This window comes from Phyllostomus hastatus, unplaced genomic scaffold (assembly GCF_019186645.2).
Source record: "Phyllostomus hastatus isolate PE091 unplaced genomic scaffold, TTU_PhHast_1.1 phas_contig_62, whole genome shotgun sequence".
Lineage (NCBI taxonomy): Eukaryota > Metazoa > Chordata > Mammalia > Chiroptera > Phyllostomidae > Phyllostomus > Phyllostomus hastatus.
Window position 1 is genome coordinate 18,586,636 of NW_025333921.1, and position 24,869 is coordinate 18,611,504.

General features: G+C 48.6%; 1 protein-coding gene across 1 annotated transcript; it reads right to left on the bottom strand.

Moving 5' to 3' along the window:
* Positions 1 to 1,815: 1,815 nt before the first annotated feature.
* LOC123825290 (cholesterol side-chain cleavage enzyme, mitochondrial) lies at positions 1,816 to 16,588 on the bottom strand. The gene is made up of 9 exons (XM_045848686.1): positions 16,320 to 16,588; positions 12,063 to 12,218; positions 10,326 to 10,522; positions 9,133 to 9,336; positions 8,190 to 8,347; positions 3,559 to 3,725; positions 3,204 to 3,282; positions 2,549 to 2,746; positions 1,816 to 1,947 (listed from the first exon to the last, which is right to left on the bottom strand). The coding sequence occupies exons 1-9, from the start codon at positions 16,586 to 16,588 to the stop codon at positions 1,816 to 1,818; spliced, it is 1,560 nt and encodes a 519-aa protein (XP_045704642.1).
* Between the last annotated feature and the right edge of the window lie 8,281 nt (positions 16,589 to 24,869).

Sequence of the window (24,869 nt, forward strand, 5' to 3'; positions counted from 1 at the left end):
CCCCTAAAAATGACTTCATTAAAAGTTGTAAGTCAGAGAACATTTGCCTCTTCCCTGGATCAGGGTGGCCTGAGTGGCCCAGCTTCCTCCTCCCGGACCCCTTTTTACCCCGGGCGCTCTGCTGCAGCACAATAGTCTCCTGCCTTGTCCCAGGAGCTACCATCTTTGGAGAGTCGAAGACCACAGTGGACCAAGGAGGGCAGGGAGAAAACTCCTTCCAAAGCAGGAGCCTAGGAGACTAGCTTCTTCCAGACCTCTGGAAGAAGTGAGACCACCAGAGTCCAACTCTTTTGGGAGATGTGAGGGAGGTTGGGACTTTCTACCTGCCCCCAAACATCTACCACAACTAAAATCCCTTCTTTCAAGTTTGGTTTATCTGTCTCTCAAGAAGGGAAAAACCTGAAGCCTGCCTGTGGCAATCATTACACGTTAGTTTGAAACAGCCCATGAACCAGGGCCAGGCTGAGCCTGCCATATTTTAGTCAGTGCAGCCAGGGATAGTAAAACAGGTGGCATTAAAGGGAAGGGGTCCGCCACAGAGAGAAGGCCTGGGTTCTAGCTACAAGCACGCTGTGTGACCTTGGGTGACTCAAGCAGCCTCTCTAGGCTTCAGTTTCCCTATCTATCCCATGCAGAGCTTGACCTCTGATGGTAAACCCCTTTCCGGCTCTAACATCTCTGAGTCAAAGGTGACTCTGAGAAGAGAAAGGAAGGAGGAAGGATAGAGAAAGACAAGGAAGAGGATTGTGTGGGGAAAAGCAGAAAGGCTCTAACAGTGGACTCAGAACATGCAGATTCTGGTAGAAGACTTCAAGCTAGCTGGGCTGCTGTCCCGGGCAGGACCAGCTCCCCTGTCTGCTGGCAAGACTTAGACTCAGGTAGCTGAGGGCCAGGAAGTGTCAGGCACCTGGTTCAGGTCAGGGGTTATGGAACTCAGAAGAGGGAAGGGGGCCAAAATTGGAACCAGTGTCAGGAAATTCAAATAATGGACCAAAGACTCTGCTGCATTCTCCACACCTTCTGCCCAGAGCTTAGAAGTGGGTGTGGCCCCCTAGAGAAGGACATTGAGGCCTTGAGGAAGCTCAGAGAAGGGTCAGATGGGCCGGAGGAAGCAGATTGGCCTCTTGTCCCCAGGGTCAGCCAACTCACACCAGCCCCTCACCCAGAGGCCTCGGCCCTGACCATGCCTAAGACTCTCTGGACCTTGGCAGATGTCCTCACCTGGACCCCACCTGGAACTCCTACCCAAAGTTCAGCCAAGCAGAGCACTGCACAAGCCTCACCTCTGATAGGTGGGCCTTCCCCAGAACCCAGGACTGGTCCACACCTCTCACACCTCTCAGGCTGCCCTGTTCTTTCAGCAGAGCTCCACCAGGGCCTCTGTCCCTCTGCCTGCCGCCCCAGCACAGCAGCAGTAGCCCCCATCTGCTCTGCCTCGTCCTCGTCTCCAGTCAGCAGGAGGCTCGATCCTGCTGGCTCCTGAGCTACTGTAGGTGGGTCGATCCCAGCAGAAGTGGTTTCAGGTGTGGCTACCCCATTTGTGCACAGATCCAACTGTTGACCCAGGTCAGAGAGCATCTCCACAGGAGTGATGGGTGCCTTAGGGGCCAGGTAGAAATGAAAACACTTCACATAGTTCAGCCCTTTATTGCCTTCATGGGGTGGAAGACGAGGGGAAAGAGGTGGATGAAAGAGGAGTGCCTCCACTGAGCTGAGGCAGAAAGGAGGAGGGGTAAGGAAATGGGGGTTGAGGATGCAGACACCTCCATGGGCCTGGCCCCACCCTGCGCCCTCCTTTCACACCATTCTCCATGATCAGACCTGGGGCAGGTCCTGGGTTAAGGGCCGGAAGGTAAAGAAGATGGGCTTGTCAGGCATCAGGATGAGGTTGAATGTTGTGCCCACGTCACTGAGATGTTGGATTTCAACTCTGAAGTTCTCCAGAATCTGAGAAAGAGGGGTGGGCTTAGGGGACAGGTGGGGAGGATCCATCTCCCCTAGGCCAGGTTCATTCACCTGTAGGCAGTGCCTGTTGAGTATGATTTGGGGAGCTCCAAAGAGCCCACACCAGCTCCTACTTAACCCTGCTCAGTGCCTGAAAACACACCACTAGTGCTGTCTCCTTGACTCAGGCTTTCACTTTAGTTTCTACAAAACCTTATCCCACCCAACCCCCACCTCATCACCACTGTGGGGGCACCGATGGATGGGGGCACCAATGGATAACAAGTGGATTAGTCCAAAAAAGGAGGCAGGAAGGAATTGTGGGGGAGGGCTCTGGACAGAGATGGGAGTAGGAGGGTTGGTGCTTTTTTTCCATGTTGATTTTTTTTAGAGAAAGACAGAGAGCAAGAGACATCAATTTGTTGCTCCACCCATTCATGCAGTCATTGGTTGTTCTTGTATGTGCCCTGATCAAACCCGAAACCTTGGTGTATCGGGACAACACTCTAACCAACTGAGCTACTCAGCCTGGGCCGGTGGGGTGGTGCTTTCATTAGGGCCAACACCAGCCTGCGGTGCCCAGAGGTCCCCAGGCTAGACTCACGTGGATGAGGAAGAGAGTCATCTCGAGCTCGGCGATCCGTCGGCCCACGCACTGCCGAATACCCCAGCCAAAGCCCAGGTTCCGGAAATGGATGAGGTCCTTGTCTTGCCCCAGCCAACGGGTGGGGTCAAATTTGCCCGGATTGAGGAAGAAGGTAGGGTCTTGGCCCATGGCATAGACAGCCACCTGCACCAATGTCTGAGGACAAGGTGAGCAGAAACCTCAGTAGGCCTCACCTCCTCACAGCCAGGAGCGAAATCCAGTCTTCCCCACCCCCACTCCCCAGCCTCGCTGCCCAGCTGTCCAGCAGACACTGCCCATTGTGTGACCTTGAACAAAACCCCACTCTTTCCTGAGCCTCGCCCAAGACTGATGCCACTAGGCCAGGAATGGCCCAGGGGATTTTCCTGTCCTTCCCTCAGCATCAGAGGGCCCCCAAGACCCGTGTGGCCTGTGGAATTGCCCTCCTAACCCTGGGCTCCAGCAACATTGCAGGGATCACCCGCTGTGCCTACCACCTCTGCCCTTCACACTTTGCTGCTGCCAAGGACCCACCAGCCAGCTCCAGGAAGACAGGCAGAATCTGTCCATATGCAACTGCCGTGGGGCCAGCCTCCTGTCTGGCTGACAGGGCCTGCAGCCCTGCTGTACCCACCTTGGCAGGAATCATATAATCTCGAAGAACCAAGTCACTTGCAAGATATCTCTGCAGGGTCACGGAAATGGGGTGGAGTCTGTCAGAGGAAGATGTTCAGAAGCTAACACCCAGAGGCCAGGACAAAGCCCCCCACCCAGCATGGCATCTCAGGCCCAGTGGCAGCACCCCAGGGGAATCTGGAGGCAGGGCCAGGACTCTAGTCTTTTCTCCCCATTCCCAGCTGTCTCTCCCAGACTTCTCACTTCCTGCTACCAATCTCCACCAGTCCATTCTTATAACCCTGTCCCCAGGCACCACGCTAGCCCTGCCTAGGATTGGGGATGGGGGCAGGCATGAGTGGGTGTGGACTTGCCTCAGTGTCTCCTTGATGCTAGCTTTTAAAAGCGGGACCAGCTGCAGCATCCTGCTCATGTCCCCCCCAGCCTGCTGCCGGGCAGCCAGGACCTCCTCCCGCAGCATCTTCTGCACTCTCAGGCTGCGTGCCATCTCATACAGGTGCCACTGCAGTGTCATGGATGTCTGGCAAGGGGTATGGGGAGAAGAAGACCAGAAAGGCCTATTACTCCTGAGGCTTCATTTCCAAGAACCTCTCCCCACCCTCATCCCAGTATCTAGAGACCATTACCTACAAAAGCAAAGTTAATTCTAAAGACAAATGTCCCAGAAGGCTCTCTCCAGCCCAGGCAGAAATGTTTGGTGCAGCACCTGTCCCTACCCTGGCCTCTCATGTCACCAGAGGCCAACAGCTCCCCAGCCAGCACAGAGCACGACAATGGCTTCTTCCAGAGGACCTCAGAAGCCTCAGGAGGCCCCAGTGCCCTTCTGTAACAGCTATCCACTGACTGGCTCTCATGCCTTTTGAAATGCCAGTTAAATGAGCAGCCCTCTCCCCAGCAGAACTTTCCCAAGCCTTAACATTTGCCTATAGCAGCCAAACAGGGAAGAAGGCTCAGATAATGAAATCAGGACCACTGCCCTGGCTCCTGTCCATGTTGCAATTAGCATGTTGTGTATACTGACACAAACCTGCTAATATTAATATTAGCAGCAGGGTGAGCATTAGCCCTTCCCTGGAGGTTTGAGTGATCCTCACCAAGCCCCATGGTCCCACATACCTCCCTGGCAGGGCCCCAGGCTGGTGCAGCCCTTTTTCCTAGGGTTAAAACATGTGTTGTTGCAAATATCTTACCAAGAATCATGCTTTTGTCCAAGAGGTTTGAACACTCTCCTTCTTCTAGTAGGAGAAATCACTAAAGCGTGCCATCCAGCCACTTCCCAGTTTGAAATCCTTGCCTGGTCCCCCAGATCCCACAGGTCAAGTCCAGAGGCTCTGACCTTATGTACAGGATCCCCGAACAGCTGCCCACTGCTCCCAGCCTAGCCACCAGCTCTCTCCAATATGCACTCTCTACTCCAGCTGTATTGAGCTAAACACAACCCCAGAAACCCAAAAATCTTCCTCCAGCTGTGTCGTCCTCCCAGAATTCCCTTCCCAGTCTAGGAAGCCAGTCTGTACTCCTTCAAGGCTCCAATCAAATCTTTGCATTTGCCCTCACTGTTTTCAAGACTGGACAGAGTGGCTACCCAGGAAATACGTGTTCATGTAGGTAGTCAACTAAGTTAATAGTTGTGTGACCTTAACTAAGTTAGTCAACCTCTCTGTGCCCTAGTTTCCTCACCTGAAAAATGGGGGCAATAATAATATTCCTCATAGTTTTGTGAACACCAAATGAATCAATACATGTGAAAAGCTTAGGCTCTACCTGCACATAATGCATGCTCAATAAACATTACCTAACAATAACAGCTGGTTCGGTGCAGGCAAGCATTTTTTGGGGGATCACTTCTACATAGCTGACAAGAACTAGGTTTAAGATACACTCAAATGTCCCATCTGCAGCCTGCCACAGGGACTGAAAGTCTTCCATTAGAGCACAATATAAATAAGATACCTGGAAAATGAAGTTATTCACCCAGGGGACTTTGACACATACTTCTCCCTGGTGCTGAAATGCTGTTTCTCCCCTCTCCCCCTGGAAGCAGCCTTGAAGACAGAAGCTGAATTTTAGCTTCTCTATGGAGCACTCCCCCATCCCTGTCCTCAGCCTTATCACTGCCCAGTCCAGGCTTGCTCATCCCACCCTATAACAAAGTGTGGTGGTCATCTGTGCACGTGCTATCTCTTTGTCATGAACTGAATTGTGTTCCCCCCATATCCATATGTTGAAGTCCTAACCCCCGAGATCTCACAACGTGACTATATTTCGAGACAAGGTGTTGAAGAGGTGATAAGGTAGAATGAGGTCACTGGGATGGCCCTAACTTAACAGGACTGGTGTCCTTATAAGAAGAGGCAGTCAGGGCACAGACACCCAGAGGTGACTGTGTGCAGACATAGGGAGAAGAGCAACCTCTGAAGAAACCAACCCTGCTGACACCTTGGCTTGACTTCTACCTCCAGAACTGCGAGAAATATAAATGTCCGTTGTTTAAGCCATTCTGTGTAGGTACTTTGCATGGCAGCTCTAGCAAACTAACCTCTTCCTCCTCCTCTCTGAGCCATTTGAAACAATTGGGGTCTATCATATTCATTTTTATGGTCTTAGTACCTGAATCATAACTAATAACCAATAAACACTAAGTAATTAACCTTCTATATCACATTAGCATGAGAAGGATTAAGATACTAGAGAAAGGAACGGTACGCAGGAGTACAGGTTTTGAGTTCAAGGAGAGAATGTTCTGGGGTGTTGGGCTGCCTGTGAGAGGGCCCGAGGGAGACACCACAATGTGGGGGAGGATGGAAAACAACAAAAAGACCCTAGAAGGCAGAGCCAGGGCAAATCCCACTGGCTGCCAGCTTGTCTGAGGTTCTGCCTGCCTTCCTGCCTGCCTTCCTGAATCCAGTGAGCTGTGTCCCTGACGTGTGACTGAAGGACTTCTTTAAAGACTCCATGCAGAACCTGGGCTTGCCACCTATGTCTAGTCACTCCCTTCTCATAGGCAAAGAAAAATTGTTGGAGAGTTCCGGCCAAGATGGAAGTATAGGTAGAAACCCTTTGACTCCTTGCAAAACGAAAAGGAGGATCATAATCTAAAATCAATAAACCAGAAGTGCCAGAAAATCAAACTGCATGGAACTCTGACAACCAAGGAATTAAAGAAACAGTCAACAAGACCAACTAGACCTGTAAGACAGGTGGATGGAGAGAACCTGAGGCCAGGCAGAGGACCGTGAGGCTGGCTAAATGGGACCCTGAGACTCAGGGCTGACTGTGGACTACAGTGAGGGTTGCCGCGAGGGGAGAAACTGGCAGTCTCACATGAGGATTCACTGGAAAGTGCATTAGAGCTGAGCAGGCGAGCCGCATTGTTCCCTCTCTGACCCCTCCCCCACAGACAGCACCCAAGGGAAGCAAGAGGGTTGCACTGCCCTGGTGAATACCTGAGGCCCCACCCCCTTACAACTTAACAGGTGCTCCCAGACAAAGAAATACGGCTCAAATGAAAGAACAGAACAAAATTCCAGGAAGAGAGCTAAGCGATAAGAAGATAGCCAACCTATCTGATGGAGAATTCAAAACCCTAGTAATCAAAATGCTCACAGAACTGACTGAGCTCAGTCACAAAGTGAAAGAACAAGTGAAGGATGCCCAAAGTAAAATAAAGCAAAATATTCAGGGAACCAACAGTGACAAGAAGGAAACCAGGACTCAAATCAACAATTTGGAACAAAAGGAAGAAATAAACATACAACTGGAACAGAATGAAAAAACAAGAATTCAACAACAAAAAACTGAAGAGAGGCTTAGGAACATCTGGGACAACTTAAAATGTTCCAATATCAGAATTATAGGAGTTCCAGAAGGAGAAGAACGAAAGAAAGAAATTGAAAATTTATTTGAACAAATAATGAAGGAAAACTTGCCCAATCTGGAAAAAAAAAATAGACTTCCAGGAAGTCTAGGAAGCCCAGAGAGTCCCAAAGAAGTTGGACCCAAAGAAGCACACACCAAGGCACATCATCATTAAGTTACCCAAGATTAAAGATAAAGAGAGAATTCTAAAAGCAGCAAGAGGAAAGGAGACAGTTACCTACAAAGGATTTTCCATTAGACTTTCAGCTGATTTCTCAAAAGAAACTTTTCAGACAAGAAGGGACTGTCAAGAACTATTCAAAGCGATGAAACACAAGGACCTACAATCTACATTACTCTATCCAGCAAAGCTATCATTTAGAATGGAAAGGCAGATCAAGTGCCTCCCAGACAAAGTCAAGTTAAAGGAGTTCATCATCACCAAGCCCTTATTATATCAAATGTTAAAGGGACTTATCTAAGAAATTGATGAAGATCAAAAACTATGAACAGTAAAGTGACAAATTCACAACTATCAACATATGAACCTAAAAAACAGAAAAACAACAAAAACAAAAACTAAGCAAACAACTAGAGCAGGAACAGAATCAGAGAAACAGACATCACATGGAGGGTTTTCAGGGGGAGGGAGAGGAGAAGTACAGTGGGAAAAGGTACAGGAAAGAAGAAGCATAGTTTATAGGGATAAAATAGACAGGGAGAGGTCAAAAACAGTAGAGGAAACAGAAAAGTCAAAGAATTTATATGTACAAACCATGGACATGAACTAAGGGGGGGATGCTGGAGGGATGGAGGGTACAGGGCAGAGGAGGGATAAAGGGGGGAAAATTGGGAAGACTGTAATAACATAATCAATAAAATACATTTAAAAATAATAAATAAATAAAAATAAATTTTAAAGAAGAAAAATTGTTGGATCAACCTCAAGGGATGCTCCACAGGTGACTGACCTGATCTCAGCCTCCTAGGACATGAATATTTAGGGAATGGTACTAGGACAGGGAGATCTACCTGACATGGGCAGGATTTCGGATGAGGCAAACTCATGGGGAAGGGATTCCGGGGGCACAGAAAAAGACAGAGTGTGTCCCTGCAGTCACCTCACCGTGTCCACGCCTCCTGCCAACATCTCCGTAATGTTGGCCTTGACGTCCTCAAAGAGCAGCTTATTATTTCCCAGGAGGCTGTAGAGGATTCCCGGGTAATTGTCAAACTCTCTTTTCTGTCTCAGGTCCAAGTAGAAGTTCTGGGTATATTTCTCAGCTGGGGACAGACAGGAGGGGGGAAAAAGAGTGAGGCTCTCTGTGGCTGGAGGGAAGGAAGGGACCCTTGGTGAGAGGTGGCATTCTGGGATTCTGGGACCCTGTGCTTTCTAGGCTGCCATTCTACTGAGCACATACTATCTTCTAAGTCCTTCCTATCTGCTTCTCTCTAATTTTTGACCAGTTTGATGGAGTAAGTGATACCATCCCCATTTTACAAGTAAGGAAACAGAAGCCCACAGAGGGCAGTGGCTTGCCCAAGGTCGGACGGGCATCAGGAGCAGAGTGGGATTTGACTCCAGATCTGGCTTGGTCACCACACCATCAGCTTTCTCCACCCTACTTTACTGATCCCTCTCACCCAAGCCCCAGTCTGTCACCAAGCACAGCTGGGTCTAAACCACTGGTCCATAACCCATGTTGGGGATCATGGGCTCCTTGGAAGAAAAGGATGGACATCTTTGATCTTCCTTCTCCTTAAAAACCTAACCATCCCCAATGGCTGGCCTTCAGCCCACCATTTCCAGGGTTTCTCGGACCTCCCTAAGGCCCATCACTGCCCACCAGAAGATGGACTTCCTACGTGGCAAGTCAGTGCCCACTGAAATAGCTTGGGACAAAGAGGCAAGCCTGCACTTGGGGCTTCCAGCCGTGTGTGTGTGTGTGTGTGTGTATGTGTGTGTGTCCATGTCCCCACCAGGGCCTGGGTTTCCCACCCTTTGAGGTAGACAAGGCCCCCAGGCCCCCAGTCTGAGCTGCCCAGGGGACAGCCAGAGGAATCCTCACCTTTACTGAAAATCACATCCCATGCGGCCACATGGTCCCGCCATGTCTTGGTCCTGAGCAGACGGAACAGGTCTGGGGGCAGCATGAGCATGGGGACACTGGTGTGGAACATCTGGTAAACGGCATCAATGAACTGCTGGGCCTCAGGGTCCACGATCTCCTCCAACATCCCCAAACGCTCCCCAAATATGACATGGGTGATGGCTGCAGGGATAGGCAAAAGCTGAGGGACATTTCCAACCTGGCCACCTGAGAGCCTCGACTCCCAGGAACCTGCCAACACATAGAATCTCCTGCCCCCAACCTAGTCTCCTTCAGTAAAGAAACAGAAGCCCAAGGTTTATGGGGCTAAAATTTCAGGGCTGAAGAAAACTGTCCTGGCAACCACTCAGGTCCTTTTGAGGCGCAAACAGAAGACCCTAACAAGGGATCATTTGGGTGGGAAGCAGTCTCCAACATTGTGGTCCCAGGTTGGGATGAAACTACTTCACCCACCCTTCCACCAGCACCCCAAGCAGGCTCTGGGCTTTGCTCCTGGGAAGAGATATTTCTCCTATAATTGACCAAGTTGGCTAAATACTTCCTGAAACAGGCCATATGGGAGACTAGGAGACATAAAGCCCTGACAATTGGCCGTCCGGGACCCACTCTGCCTGTACAGGAGAAGTCACAACAGCCCCCAGTTTTCCCCACCTATGAGGTCAAGAATTTGAATGCTGAGTTTACACCAAACTGTGGGTACCCCAAATCCCCCTTCAGTGATCAAATGATCCCCACATCATACCACAGGGCCTTTGCATTAGCTGTTCCCTCTGCCTAGACTGCCCAACCTCCTTACCTCATCTGGATAGCCTCTATACATCCTTACATACCCAATTCATATTAACCACCCAGCCTTCCCCTCCCCTCCCCTCCAAGACCTCAAAATTCTATGTCCTAGGAGATAGAAATTTGCAGGATGTAGGGCTGAGTGTGGCCATGGGGACCTACATTTTGGAGATCCTCGCCCGCACGGCACGAATGCTAGATAAGAGTGCTCAGCTCCCGCTGGGCAACTGATGGCAGAGGGTATGTTCACTACTAGCTCATCCCCAAGGCCAGTCCTAACACTTCTTATGCTGGCTGGGTCTCAAGGTGGCATGCAGAGTTCTCCCAACCTCAAGACAGCTGCCAAGCAGGTACAAGCCCCTTACACTCAAAGGCAAAGCGAAAGAGGTCATCACTAATGTCGCCTGAGAACTTTCCGGAGCCCCGCTCGATGCGTCTGTGCAGGACGCTGACAAAGTCCTGGGACACTGTGTCCAGCAGGGGAATGAAGTTCTTCATGGCATCTGGACTCATCACCTCCTGATTCAGGGCCAGCCGGTCTTTCTTCCAGGCTCCTGACTTCCTGTAGAAACACAGGCCCTTGGGCCCTCATGGTCACAAACCCCAGGCTTGGCACACCAGAGGGACTGACTGGGCTGTCCCAGGAGGCCAAGCCACAGCTCAGAGCTTAGCGCTCACATGCACCCACCCTCACCTCCTCCCAATACCCTCTGGCTCCCCACCAGCTCGCTTCTTCTGCTGGGCTCAAGGGAAGAGACGGGAAGAAACTGGATGAAGGAGAAGAGAACCTGACTGCCCCCTATTGCTGCTGCAAGCCAGGAACTAAGTCTCCTTCAAGCCCCCTAGTCTTTGCCTTGGCTGCAGCTGTGTCTTCCCCGTCACTTCCACTTCCTCCTGGCTGTTGCTCACCTCCTGACATTCAAGGGCCCCTGTATGTCATCTTCTCTGATCACCGCACAGACACAAATGGCCTACCTCTCCGCAGCACCCCTTAGCACATCCCATTATTGACGCTGGTGGGGAGCTCAGGTTTCCAGGGTTGGGTTAATGATAAACTTCAGCTTACAGCCCACTCTTGAAAATAGATCCACATAAAGCCCTCTTTCTAGTTTGGAGGCTTTGTTTGTTTGTAAGAATGGTATTATAGAAAGAACAAAAAGAAAAAAAATTTAAAAAAGAATAATATCATAAACTCACCACCCAATAGGAAAACTAGGAACATTACAGTAATTTCTGTGTGCTCACCTGGTCCTCCCCAACTAAGGGGACCACCAATCTGACTCCCTTGCCTACTTGTGTGTCTAATTCTACCTGATCTACATATATTTCTAAAACACACTTCCTTAAAATAACTTCTTTAAATAGCTCTCGTGCCTTGAGGGATTTGCTTTTTTTCACTCAATTTTATCTCTCTCAGTATCCTCTGTACTGTGGGATGGGCGGGGTCACTGAGTTTGTTCATTTTGAGTGGCATATGCCACCACTCACTCATTTGTTCTCCTCTTGGGCATTTTTAGGTGGTTTCCTCAGTTTTGCGCTTTATGGACAGCACTGCTGCCAGCATTCCGGCATCTTCCCCTCAGGCTGCTCTTTAGAGTGTGTCCCAGGGAGCAGAACTGCTGCATCATAGGATCGTGTACATTCAAGTGCAGGTCATGTCCAACTGTTTTCCAAAGTGCTGGCACCAGTTCTTATCCTACCAGCAATCTGTGAGAGTTCTAGTTGCTCCATATTCTCACCAAAATTTGTGAGGAGCAGCATCGTGGGAAACAGTACTCATGGTGGTGGGGCCCTGCCCTACATGTCACTGAACCCCTGGAGACCTTGCACAAAGTCTGGCAAATAGCAGGTGCTCAATAAGATGGGACTTAATGAATGAACCAATAAATGAGAACTTTGCAAGGTCTTTAATTATGCATTCAGATCTTCAGCTGGCACAGCAGTTCACCGTCACTATCACTTGTTTTAGGGAGGCAGGAAGATAGAGGCCCCAGCTAGAAAGAACAGAGCAAGCATCGCCCCAGCCCCACTCCCCTGCTTCTGCCCTTGCCACAGCTGCCCATGATCTCCCTCCAGCCCCTGGGAGATGTCCCAGGACTCACTTGAACAGGACCCCGATGGGTCTCTGGTAATGCTGGTGATAGGCAACCCAGGGTGGGATGCAATATCGTTCTGGGGTGGAACCCTCACACTTAAAAAGAAGGGCCACATCTTCAGGGTCAATGATAAAAACCGACTCCATGTTGCCAAACTTCTCCCTGGAGGAAAAGAGAAGGGCTATAGCGTAAGAATTCCAGGAGAGCTACGTAGACCCTGAGCCATCAGGTGGGGCCGGGGCGGGGGTGGGGGGTGGCAGGGTGCATTGACTCAGCTGTAACCACTCCACGGGTGAGAGTGCAGAGCAGACGGCCCAGGAAGTGGATTCTGTTTCCAACACATTCTTGTGCCTCTCACCCTCTCTGAGTCTCAGTTTCGTCTTTTATAAAATGGAGATGAATACAGCACCTGTGTCACAGGGCTGCTTAAGGATAAGAGGAAGGAGTCTATGGCTTTGTATAAGTGACAGCTTTATTCTCCTCTTATTAGCCCCTGGCTGCTGACACACCACAGTATGGCCTCCAGGACCAGCCCGTGCCCACTCACCTTCCATGGGCCATCAGGTCCTCCATCCCAAGCTCATCCCATCCTCATTCTTCCTGAGTGTTCATACCCTCGGCACCCTCTCACCCAGTGCATCACTCAGAAACAGGGCGCCTCCAGGTCAGCACTGGAGTGGCCCTGAACTAGAATGGCTCCATGTAGCTTGTTAGGCAGATCATCCACAGGCCAGTCAATCCTAGGCTCTGGGATTGAAATTTTAGGAGTGGCCATCTGCCTCCAAGGGTCACAGGCCTGACAAAGCACTTCTCTATTAAAATAACACTGACCCAGGTACAGACTGTTGGCATAAGAACAATCCAACACTGGCTGGGTGACTCAGCAGGTTGGAGCATCCTCCCATGCACCAAAAGGTTGTGGGTTCAATCCCCAGTCAGGGCACATAGGGGAGGCAACCCATCCAATCTCTCTGTCTCTCTCTCTCTCTCTCTCATCAGTAATAAAATATAGATATCGATATATCTTCCAGTGAGGATTTAAAAAAAAGAAATATCCAAACTTGCAGAGAATTTCATAAGAGTTTATTTGAACCAAAACTGAGGAATTGCCAGGAAGCAAGATCTCAAATGTTCTGGAGATCAGAGAATGACAGTTTTGCAGTTTCTTTCATGCATTTGAAATTAAGGAGGGAAGTAAGGAAGATTACAGGAAGCTGAGAGATGGCAAAGTGGGAATTGGATTACAGGAGAGTTGACATCATGTGCTCTCTTGAGGTTGGTCCACTTTAGAAGGAAGGGTCTGAAAGAGGCATTTCAAAGGTGTGTCAACCTCGATACACAGAAGCAATGGACAGGGGAGGCTTAAGGCAAAGACAAACCTTTTACTAAAGAAGTTAAATGTCTGGGGTGCGACTACCCCCCAGACCTGCCCAGTTAGGAATCTATGATCAGTAAAGTTAATTTTCACAACACCCCTTTTTCATCCTCAAGATATGCCTCACAAAGCACTTTGCAACTAGTCTCTTTTAAAATACAGCTGTTGGGAAACCACAGAAAATTCCGCTTCTTACTAGCACCTGCCTTTGTGTGTGTGTGTGTGTGTGTGTGTGTGTGTGTGCCTTTTGCATAGGAAAGTTAATTCAAGATACACTTCAAGGCAAAATACTAGAAATATATACAGGTATTAGTTCAGTTTCTCTCTCTCTCTCTCTCTCTCTCTCTCTCTCTCTCTCTCTCTCCTCCCCCCACCTTCCATCCCTCCCCCTCCTCCTTCCCACTCTGCCCCTCCCTTCCCTCTCACCTTCCTCCTTCCCAGAAGGAAGAGAGGGGGAGGAGAGGGGTGGAGGAGAGGGAGAGAGCTCTCTCTACTTTAACCACTGACCTAGAAACCCTGGGCCTACCTTCCCAAGTCTCCCAGGAAATCCCCTCAGTATTTTTCCAGCTACTTGGAGTCCTCGCACCACTAGCTCCATATCCCAACCCTGGTTCAGCAGTGTCCTTGAACTGCTATTATTATCAACTCATCTTCTGGGAATCTAGCCCAAGGCAATGATCTGACATGGGACAATGGTGCCTGATGAATGACGTTCACCGCCATCATGTCTAATAGCAGAAAAACCCAGAGTCCACTTTAAAGTATTGGCCAAAAAAGTATGGTTTATCCAAACTATGCGCTAGAATGCTGCCCTTCAAAACTATATGAAAGAGAGAAAAAAGGAAAGAAGTCCTCAATATACTGCTGTAGGACAACACCAAACAGCATATACAATATATTCACATTCCTAATGGTACATAAATATTATTGAAATTGAGATTGTATCTGATTTCAATTTTTAATTTGTACATGTTTCTACTTTCCAAATTGTTCTATAAATATGAATAAAACCAGCCTTTGTACTAAGAAAAAACCTTCAGGGGTGAGAGGAGATAGAAGAGGGTAAAGTGGGTATAAATAGTGACGGAAGGAGACTTGACTTGAGGTGGTAAACACACAATACTATATACAAATGATTTATTATAGAATTATATCCCTGAAATTTATATAATTTTATTAACCAGTGTCACACCAAGAAGTTTGATTAAAAAATAACAAAATGACCCTGGCTGGTGTGGCTCAGTGGATTGAGTGCTGGCCTGCAAACCAAAGGGTTGCCAGTTCGATTCCCAGTCAGGGCACATGCCTGGGTTGCGGGCCAGGTCCCCAGTAGGGGGCGTGCAAGAGGCAACCACACTTTGATGTTTCTCTCCCACTCTTTCTCCCTCCCTTCCCCTCTCTCTAAAAATACATAAATAAAATATTTTTTAAATAACAGAAAGAATAACCTGCAGAATTTGTATTTTAAATGCCTTATGTTTATTCAGAAGTTGATCATTTCTAGGCTATATGTTAGAATATAATGGTGACACGCTGAACTGGAGGTCGGACAACTGGAGTTCCAGCACTGGCTTTGCCCTGATGAGCTATGTGACCTTGTAAGACTCTTCTCCCTGAGCCTCAGTTTTCCCATCAGTAAAATGGGATTATAATACCAACTTCAAGGACATGCTGCAAGGCTCAGGTAAAAGTGACTCAGGACACAGAAAGGGGTTTGATAAAGAGTTTCTACTGGGGCATGGGAAGCAGGGTATAGCAAGAAATTACTCTGAAGTGAGACTGAGTAATAGAGGCACTGACAGACCCAGGAGAGAGAGAGGGAGATGACAGATTCAGAAGCAATCTTCTCCCAAGCCTGACACTCAGCCTGGGGGCTTCCGGCCTCCAACCAGCTGTAAAAAAGGCACTTTAGGCTTCCAAATGGGTTGTGGGAGAGGGAGGAGGTGTTGAGCGAGCCACTGGACTCCTACACAAACAAGCCTGCCCTCCAGCCCCCCCCCCCAGCCAGCCAACCAGCATGTCCTATGATGCGTTTTCCCCATCACTCACAGTAGAATGCACATCCCTCCTCATGTTCCCTCTTTGTCCCAACCACCACCTCTACCACCTCCTATTCTGCTCAACTGTGCTCTCAGAAAAGAACCCAGGCATGGCCTGAAGGCAACTCACCTTAGAAACTACTAAGCAGAACAAGCAAGGCCTGCCACAGGGGACAGCCCTCAGATACCTGTCCCCCACCCCCCACGCTTCCTGTCAACACCCCCACCCCACCCCCACCCCCTGCCCTCCGCTGCACCACTTCATCACCCTACCACCGGGAGTGGCAGTGCTCAGAGGCCAAAAAAACAAAACCCCTTCTTCCTGGCACAAAGCAAGATGGATATTTGCAGAAGAGGAGCTCTAGCCAGGCCAAGTGGAAGGGGCAAAATCAGCAGCTCCGGAGATGCACAGAACTGAGGGGCAAGGCCAGCACCCCAGCAGGATAGGGATCTAGTTCAGTGAGCAGAGCAAGTATCCCCACGTCTCTGACCTTTAGTCCATTTCCGACCATGGGGATGATAAACTTACCTCCCAAGGGGTCCTGAGGATGTGAATATAGGGAAGCAGTTAACCAGGCTTGTTCTCTCACCATCTTCCCACCCATCCCCACAAAGTTTCAAAGGATGTAGGGTCTGGTAAGGGTTGAGGCTGGGAACTGGGAACTCAACCGACTGTCTGGGAAGCCTTATCCATTCTCCTACCATCACCAGGCATGAAAAAATTAAAATCAGAAGGTGGACAAGAGCCTGAAATGGGCAAGCAGACAATTTGGGAGGGGGAGCCCAGCAAGGCTGCCCAGGTACCTCTCCCCCTCTATCCCACCAGCCCCCACCCTGTGTCAGGCTTACCTGTAAATGGGGCCATACTTCTGGAAGTTCTGGGCTTGGTGATAGTGCAAATTCTGTGAGCCCTTCTCCCTCCAGAAATGGTACAGATTTAGCCAGCCATTGTCACCAGGGGAGGGGATCTCACTGAAAGGGCGAGGCACGCGAGTGGAGATTCGGGCTCCCTCTCCAGTGGGCACCCTGGTGTGCCCTGGCCCCTCCTGAGTGCCCTGCAGGAGGGGCTGGCAGCCTTTGATCAGGACTGAGCGCAGAGGAAGCCCCCTGACCAGCATGCTGTCCCCACAGTGACCACTGTCCCTACTCCTACTGCAGCAGGGCCTGACAAGAGATTGGCTGTGGGCCCCTGGGGCCCAGCTTATTATCTTCCAGCTCAAGGTCAAGGCGGAAGCTGACAGAGCAGGCACTACTCTCCTCCTCCTTGGGTTGGCTCTCTCCCACAGAGCCCCTCCCAGACTGTCACCAAGGCTCAGTCTGGAGTTTCTGCAGCCAGAGAGGTTCTCCAAAGTACAAGGAGACCCCTCTGTCTCTGTCCTCAGTGCCAGCCCCAGCAGGCCCTTAAAGTGGTACAGAAATGGTACAGGTTTGTGCTTTTCCTCTGCCGGGGCCTCTTGCTGACCTCTACAGTGGGACTCAGCTGCTGGCAGACATCCATCAGGACCTGCCAACAGCCTGGGCTTGGGGACAGTGGGGGCCTGAGAGGAGGCTGTAGGCACCTTGCAGCTTTGGGACAACATACATCTTAATTGTGACCCCATTATAAATACATAAAATATAGTTCCTTGAATTTGTTTTTGTTCTTATTCTTTCTTCTATAGTTCCCTGGTTTTTGAAGTCCTACTTTCTCTGCTTAACCCCCCCAAAAATGTATTACATATATATATAATACATTTTAATAATGTATATATATATAATAATATATATATTTTAATATATATATACACTATTTTCTGAAAATGCTGTAATTGGCAGTATCACTATTATCATTTTTAAAGATACTAACTACTAACTGTAAAAGTATATTCAGTTACAGTTATACTTTTCTCGTTGCAGAACACTGAGGGAAAGGACAAACTGGCTGTTGTGGCGCGGCTGATTGAGTCTTGTCCTGTAGACCAAAAGGTCATACGTTCAATTCTCAGTCAGGGCACATACCTGGGAGTTGCTGGTTTAATCCCAATCAGGGCACATGCAAGAAGCAATAGATGGATGTTTCTCACTCACATCAGTGTTTCTCTCTCTCTCTTCCTTCCCTTCTCTCTAAAAAAAAATTTTTTTTAAGAAAAAAGAAGATTAAGAAAGAATAAACAAGAAAAATTACAATCTCCTGAGTCTTTACTGCTGAGTGAAAGAAGCCAGACACAAAGAGTACTGGTAAATACTGATTGTAAATGAATATAAAATGTCCCATGAAAAGTCACCTCACAGGGTGATCTGATCATAAATTCCTAACTGAGAAGGTCAGGGCAGGCACTCTGGCCCCGAGCCTGTAACTTCTTTAGTAATGGGTTTATCTTTGCCTTAAGCAAGCTCTGCCCTTTGTTTCTATGTCTCTAGGTTAATACACTTTGGAAACGCCTTGTTTTCAGAGCAGAGCATGTGTACCCTGCAGTCCAACCCCACCTTGCTTTCTCCCACCTTCCTACAACCTCCCCCACATTCCCTCCTTAATTCTCAATGCAGAAAAGAAGCTGCGCACTGCCACTCCGAGGAGTGTTTTTCACAGTCTGTTGGTGTCTTGCTTCCAGGTGTATCCTCTGTTTGGCTCAAATAAATTGCTATAAAAATTTTCTGCAGTTTTGGACATTCCCTATGTTGACAAGTTGGCTTCTATTTTGACAAAGTTCAAGAATCAGTGAGATGAACTTAGGGTGTTAGAAGTGGTTCTCTTGCGAGGGAATGACTGGGAGAGGGCATGAGAGAACTTTCTGGGGCTGGAAATATTCTCTCTTGATCTGTGTGTTTACAGATGTAAAAATTCACCTGAGGTATCAATTTGTGATATTTTCATTTTATGAAATGTAAGTTACCACAGTAAAAATGCCCCCAAAATCATTTTCTAACATAATTTTTCATACTCACTTGCCCAGCACCCCTTGCAACTGGAATGCAGCAGGATGACTGGGGCACCCCCAACACACACCCCCTACTGACATTTTGGTTAAGAGGAGGAAGTGGACCCCATGTGAGACCCTTTCTGGCACATGTGGCTGCCGGAGGCCTGTCACCTGGACCAGCTGCTGCGTGTGAGGCCTGTAGGGGTCGTGAGTAGCCACCAAGGCAGCCCTGGGATGTGAAGTGGGAGATATTCCTGACACGGATAATTTTAAAATAAACTTTTTTCTTTTAATCCCCACCAAGGATATGTTTACTGATTTTAGAGAGACAGGAATGGAGACAGGAAAGAGAGAGCGAGTGAGAGAAACATCAGTCGGTTGCCTCCCTTCCCCACCCAGACCGGGATCGAACCAGCAACCTTTGGTATTCGAGGCAATGCTCCAACAAACCAAACAACCTGGCCAGGGCTAAAGTTAACTTATTTTTAAATTATGCCCCAGCTCCAACCGGTGTAGCTCAGCTAGTTGGTTGTTGTCTTACAAACCAAAAGGCTGCTGGTTTGACTCCCAGTCAGGACACATGCCTGGGTTGCAGGCAGGTCCCCAGTTGGGACAGAGCATGTACAGGAGGCAACCGATTGATGTTTCCCTCCCTCTCTTTCTTCCTCCCTTCCCCTATCTCTAAGAATAAATAAATAAAATCTGTAAATTATGCTCCATAAGTCTCATTACCTTGCCCACTTGGAGATTTTGTGGAACTGCATCATATCCCTTGATAAATCCCTTCACTGCAAAACATTAGCTAGAGTGAATTCTGTTCTTGACAACTAAGAACTCTGAGTGATACAAAAGTAATGTTAATCTACAAAGAAAAGCCTTTCAGAGTTAGAGGCAACGAGCATTTGAGATCGACAAGAATAGCTAAGGCCAAATAGCATCCTGAATTGGAGACAAAGGCAATGGGTATTTTTGAGCAAGGGCAAGGAACAGTTACCTCACTAAGGCATTTCCATGGTGCGGTAGTGATGTCAATTCTAAACAATGTTGCTGTAACTTTCAGTCCAGGAGTCATCAGTCCAGTGGTCAACTGCTCTCTTATCTCCACAAACAGCTCTTTGGAACACGATGCCCTCCTAGGCCCCGTGCGAAGGTTATTTGCGCCACTGTTAGCTTTCCGAGGATTGAGGTGGAAGATGTGCTGGGCGGCCCCTCTGCGTGACAGTGCCAGTGCCAGCTCCACGCTTCTTTTACGTTGCTGTTTACAGTAAACAACCAATCCCGCTGCTAAAAGTCCATCACACGCCCACACTTCGAACATTATTTATACCAAACGAATGCAGCTAAGTTGCATCATTTGATATCAGTCTGCTTTAAAATTACGCCCCATAAACTTTAATTCATTAAGGGCACATTGCAGGAACCAGAGAGAACATCTCACGCCAAGGCGTGTTTGGTGGAAAGAGGGGGCAAAAGGTTTGTCACAGAGACTGACTGCACTGGCACAGCTGTGGCTCCAGCACCCTGAGGTAAACACTCACCCTGTTAAAAACACTTTGATGTATGTATTTCCTTCCAGTCCCTTTCTAATTAACTTCTTTCTGTTTTCTTTTTTCTGAGTGGTTGAATTTTTTTTTTACTACAATGTATAGTTTTGTACAAATAACTTGTATAGATGATTTTAAAATGCAGGTTCAACTAGAGAAGCAGAACTAGGAGGAGATATGTTTTAGTAGATTTGTTGCAAGGAATTGGCTTGCGCAACCGTGGGGCCGGCGGGACAAGTCTGACGTCCACCAGTGAGGAAGTCAGGAAGGGCAGGCTGGGCTCTCGGGCATGGGCTGAAGCTCCAGTCCGCTGAGGAATTTCTTCTTCAGCCAACCTCAGCTCTACTCTTAAGGCCTTTCAACTGATTGAATCAGGCCCCCAGATTGTCTAGGAGAATCTCTTTAAATTGACTGATTATGGAGATCAATCACACTGACAAAGTGCCTTCACCACTACCCCTCCATCACCGCTGGAATAATTGAGGAATAACTGGGGACGGCAGCCTAGATAACTGGCATATAAAACCAACCATCACAGCACCACGAAGTCTGTAAGGAAATACAGCAATCGTCTGCTCCAACCCTCCTTGCTCCTGGTGTCACTTCCTGGAAGGTAATGAAAACCTTTCCTCAAAGCAGTCAAGCCCATGAGGTTCCTGTGCACCTCCATTCCAGACAACTCCCGCTCACTCGCCCCGCTCGGTGCCGCTAGTCTCCGAGCCACGAGCAGCTGCCATCCAGGGACCTCCTTCCCTGTCACCTTGGAAATTTCCTGTTTCTCACTCCTGCTTCCTGGATCCCATGTCTCCTGTTTTCAAAGCCTTTCTTAGAAAGGATGTATGAAAAGGAAAATTTTGAGGCCTTGCTCATCTGACAATGTCTTTTTTCTGCCTTGACGGAGAGGTTAGTTGAGTATAGAATGCTAGGTTGGAAATCATTTCCCATTTTAAAAAATACTGTGTGAAACTAGAGCTCCATCATCTTCCATTTCCTGGAGCTGCTCTTGAGCAGCCCATGCTACTCTGACCCCTGGGCCCCTGCCCTCACTGTGCTGACTCCCTGCAGCCACTCTTAGGGCCTCCTCTTTATCTTCAGCTTCTTCGCATTTCACAATGCATCTTGCCACATCCGTCCTTGGGCCGGACACCTGGTCAGCCCTTTTAGCCTCAAAACGCATGTCCTTGAAATTCTGGACATTTTGTTGTACAATTTATTTTATAATCTCTTCCTTCCATTTACCTTTTCTCTATTTCTGGAACTCCTATTATTCATAAGTTAACCTCTCAGATTTATCTTTCATTTTCTTTTTCTTTTCTTTCCCATTTTACATTTGTCTTTTTATTCCACCTAATGAGACATTTCCTTCAGTTTTCAATCCCTCTGTTGCAATTTTTATTTCCACATTCTGTTTTTTAATTTCCTAGGGACTTTTCCAGTATCTGGGTATAGACATAATAAGAACATGATAGCTTCTCAAAACTCTCTGAAGATATTAACCATAGGAATGTTTTCTAATTGTTGGTTTGGAGAGTTTTTTGTTTGGTTTTTGTTTACTTTTCTCTTGCTCTTTGTATTGTCCCCATTTCCTCTGAGTTCCTTTTCCTTTTGGGTTGGTCTCTGCCCTTTAAGTTAGAAGTCTCCTCAAACGTCTACTGAGTGTTGGCAGTCCCCTAGGAGTCCTGTCTGCACTCCGAATTTAAGAGTCAGGACCCAAAAGGCTAGCCAGTGTGCAGCACGTAAGTGGGGCCCCTCCAGCTGCGGTGCTGGGACGGGCCAGCGAGGAAGACTCTGACGAATCTCCTGTGTCCGTGTCTGTGTGACGTGTCAGACAGCTGATCATTTCCCTAAAGGAGAATCTTCTACATTTTCGGTACAGGGCCTCTCATTCACCTCATTGCGCCTGACGTCCTGGGCCCAGAGCCTTTCTGGTTCAATGACTCATGAGAACAGATCTCACCAAGTTGATCCAGAAGCCCTCCAGGTGTCGTGAGCCCACAGCTGTGGTCACCGTGTTCACACAGTTTTGTGCTGCGGCATTTTCACCCCAATTGTTGTAAACATTCCCCTTTCATTATTAAATGCTCCTGAACTATCTCTTAGAAAAGCTGCATCACATTCAGTGAGTGAGGTTATCTGTGCCTTATTCTTTCAAATTCAAAACTCTGAGGTTCACCCTGGCTGGTGTGGCTCAGTGGTTTGAGCACGAGCCTGTGAACCAAAGAGTCACGGGTTCGATTCCCAGTCAGGGCACATGCCTGGGTTGCAGGCTGGGTCCCCAGTGGACGGTGTACGAGAGGCAACCACACATTGATGTTTCTCTCCCTCTCTCCTTCTCTTCCCCTCTCTAAAAATAAATAAATTAAATAAATAAATAAATAAACTCTGAGGTTCAGAGGTCAACTTGGGTGGGTAGGTGAGTCCAGCCCAAGTGAGGTAACAACCATGGGAACAGGCAAATGTATGTATTCCTACACCTGCAACATTCCACACCTCGGTTGCAGGCACTAGTCTAGGTGATGGCAGAGAGGGAGGCCTTGCCCTCCATGGTGGTATGTTGTGGGAAGCTGAAAGAAAGCCATGAGTCAGGGGAGGCTAGAAGGATTCTGGCCTCCATGGAGAGGGAAGAAGCAGGATTTGAGGGCTGAGGCTTGGTGGCTCTTACGGTGGGAGTGAGGGAAGGTGAGAATCCTGCCCAGAGAACAAAGGAAAAGCACCTGGAGAAGGCAGGAGAGAACTGGGAGAGAGCCAACAGGCCTGAGTTTCAGAGGAGAGCTGAGGTTAAGGCATGTGTCTGTGCCAGACAGTGTGGGCATTTCATTCCTGTGCATTTGTGTCCTGGACACTGAGCTGCGTTGTGGACAGCTAGATCAGGGCATTTGCCTAAGTTAAGGACGATGCCCTAGCCCTGACCGGTGTGCTCAGTAGGTTGGGCGTCATCCTGCAAACCAAACGTCACTGGTTTGATTCCAGGTCAGGGCACATGCCTGGGTTGTGTGTTTGGTCCCCAGTGGAGTGGAAGAAGAAACTGAATGATGTTTCTCTCCCTCTCTTTCTCCCTCCCTTCCCCTCTCTCTAGAATCAATAAAGAAAAAAAAAAACAGTTAAAAAATTTTTTAAAGAATGATGTCCTAGCCAGGTGTGGGTCAAAGTATTGTCCCATACACCAAAAGTTTGCGGGTTCGATCCGCAATCAAAGCACATAACTAGGTTGCAGGTTTGATCTCTGGTCACAGTGTGCGCAGGTGGCAACTGATCAATGTTGCTCTCTCCCATCAAGGAATCTCTCTCCTTCTTTCCCTTCTTCTCTCTCTAAATCAATAAACATGTCCTCAGGTGAGAATTAAAAAAGAATGACCCTCCGCAGCCTGCTGGTTTCCTGCCCTCCCCCAAGGCAATAGGTGAAGGACCAGTTCCAGAGAACAAGTGAGAAAGGAATGGGAGGCGATGACACAGAGACCTATCACAGCTCGGAAATCCAACCAACCAAGGCTGCGGCTCTGCCTTGTACTAGCTGGTGACCTTGAGAAATGTTCCCAGTTTTTAAAAACTTTTTATTTATTGATTGTAGAGAAGGGGGGCAGAGAGAGAGAGATACAGAGAGACAGAGAGACTGGTCTGTTGTGCCACCCATTCATGCATTTATTAATTGATTCTTGTATGTGGCCTGACCAGAGATTGAACCTGCAACCTTGGCATATCAGGACAATACTCTAACCAACTGAGCTATCGGGCCAGGGTGAGAAGTGTTCCCATCTTCTCTGAGAGCGAATGTCCACCTCTTTCAAGTGAGTTACCTGACAGGGCCACGGGGAGCTGAGGAATGCTGTCCTCAGAACCCTCCACGTGGGCCTTGCGCTCCATGAATCATGGTGCAGGCCTTCCATGGGAGGAGCATGGAGCACCTGGAGTGGCAGACAAGTTGAGTCAGGCTGCCTTGTACTTTCCTTCTTTTGGGCAAAACAAGGGAACCTGTGCAGACAGAGCAGCAGAGGGAGAAGGAGAGGCCAGAGAGAAGAAAAAGGCAGAAGCCCGGTGGAGGGGTAGTGAAGGAGGGAGCAAGGCAACTGGGGACAGAATAGGTAGTACCACGTCAGAAAATGATGAGCAGGGCTTAGGATGAGGGAGGGGAGAAACGGCAAGACAGGAAATGATTCCCTAGGCATTGTCTCTTCATCTGGGGCCCTGTCTTCACCTCACTGCACCCCTCCAAGAATAAAGAACTCAGCCTCCAGTGAGCAGGTCATGGCCTTGTCCAGCTGCCTGCAGCTCGCCCCACAGGCCTCCCGTATTCCTGTATCATCGTGGCCTGCTGGCCCAAGGCTCCAGACCCTTCCACAGCGCCTAGAACATGTTTCCAGCTGGGAGCAAACTAGGCCAGAGCTTGGTGGAATGGAGGGGTGTGCTGCCAGGCCCAGGTATGGTCGTGGGAGGCCCAGGTCAGGGAGTCTGGGCCCATGTCCCAAGCATCTGGATTTGGGAACATCTAGGAGACCCTGCTTCTCAACTTCCGCACTCACGAGAGGTAGCACAGTATTGTAGAAAGAGCACATTTCTACCACACTGTGCCTTGGCAAGACCCCTAAATTTCCATGTCTATATTGATAGAATGTATGGAACATTACTATGTACAGGGCACTTTAAATGAGTTTTCCACTTAATCTTCACACGCTCCTTATGAAGTAAGTTCTAATACTTTCCCTGTTTTACAGATGAGGAAACGAAGGTATGGTCAGGTTAGATAGACATATGCCCAACCACTGACAGAACTGGGATTCAAACCCGGGTGGACCTTCACCCAGGGCTGAGCTCTGGGTCCCCTCACCACACTGCTGAGAAGTGGGCCTGAGGACACTAAATGAGGGCATAACAATGCTATGAAACACCCTGCAGACTGTAAAGTGGTGGCTGAACCAGGTGTCAAAGGCTGAGAGACCTGGAAAGGCCCTTAGGTACCA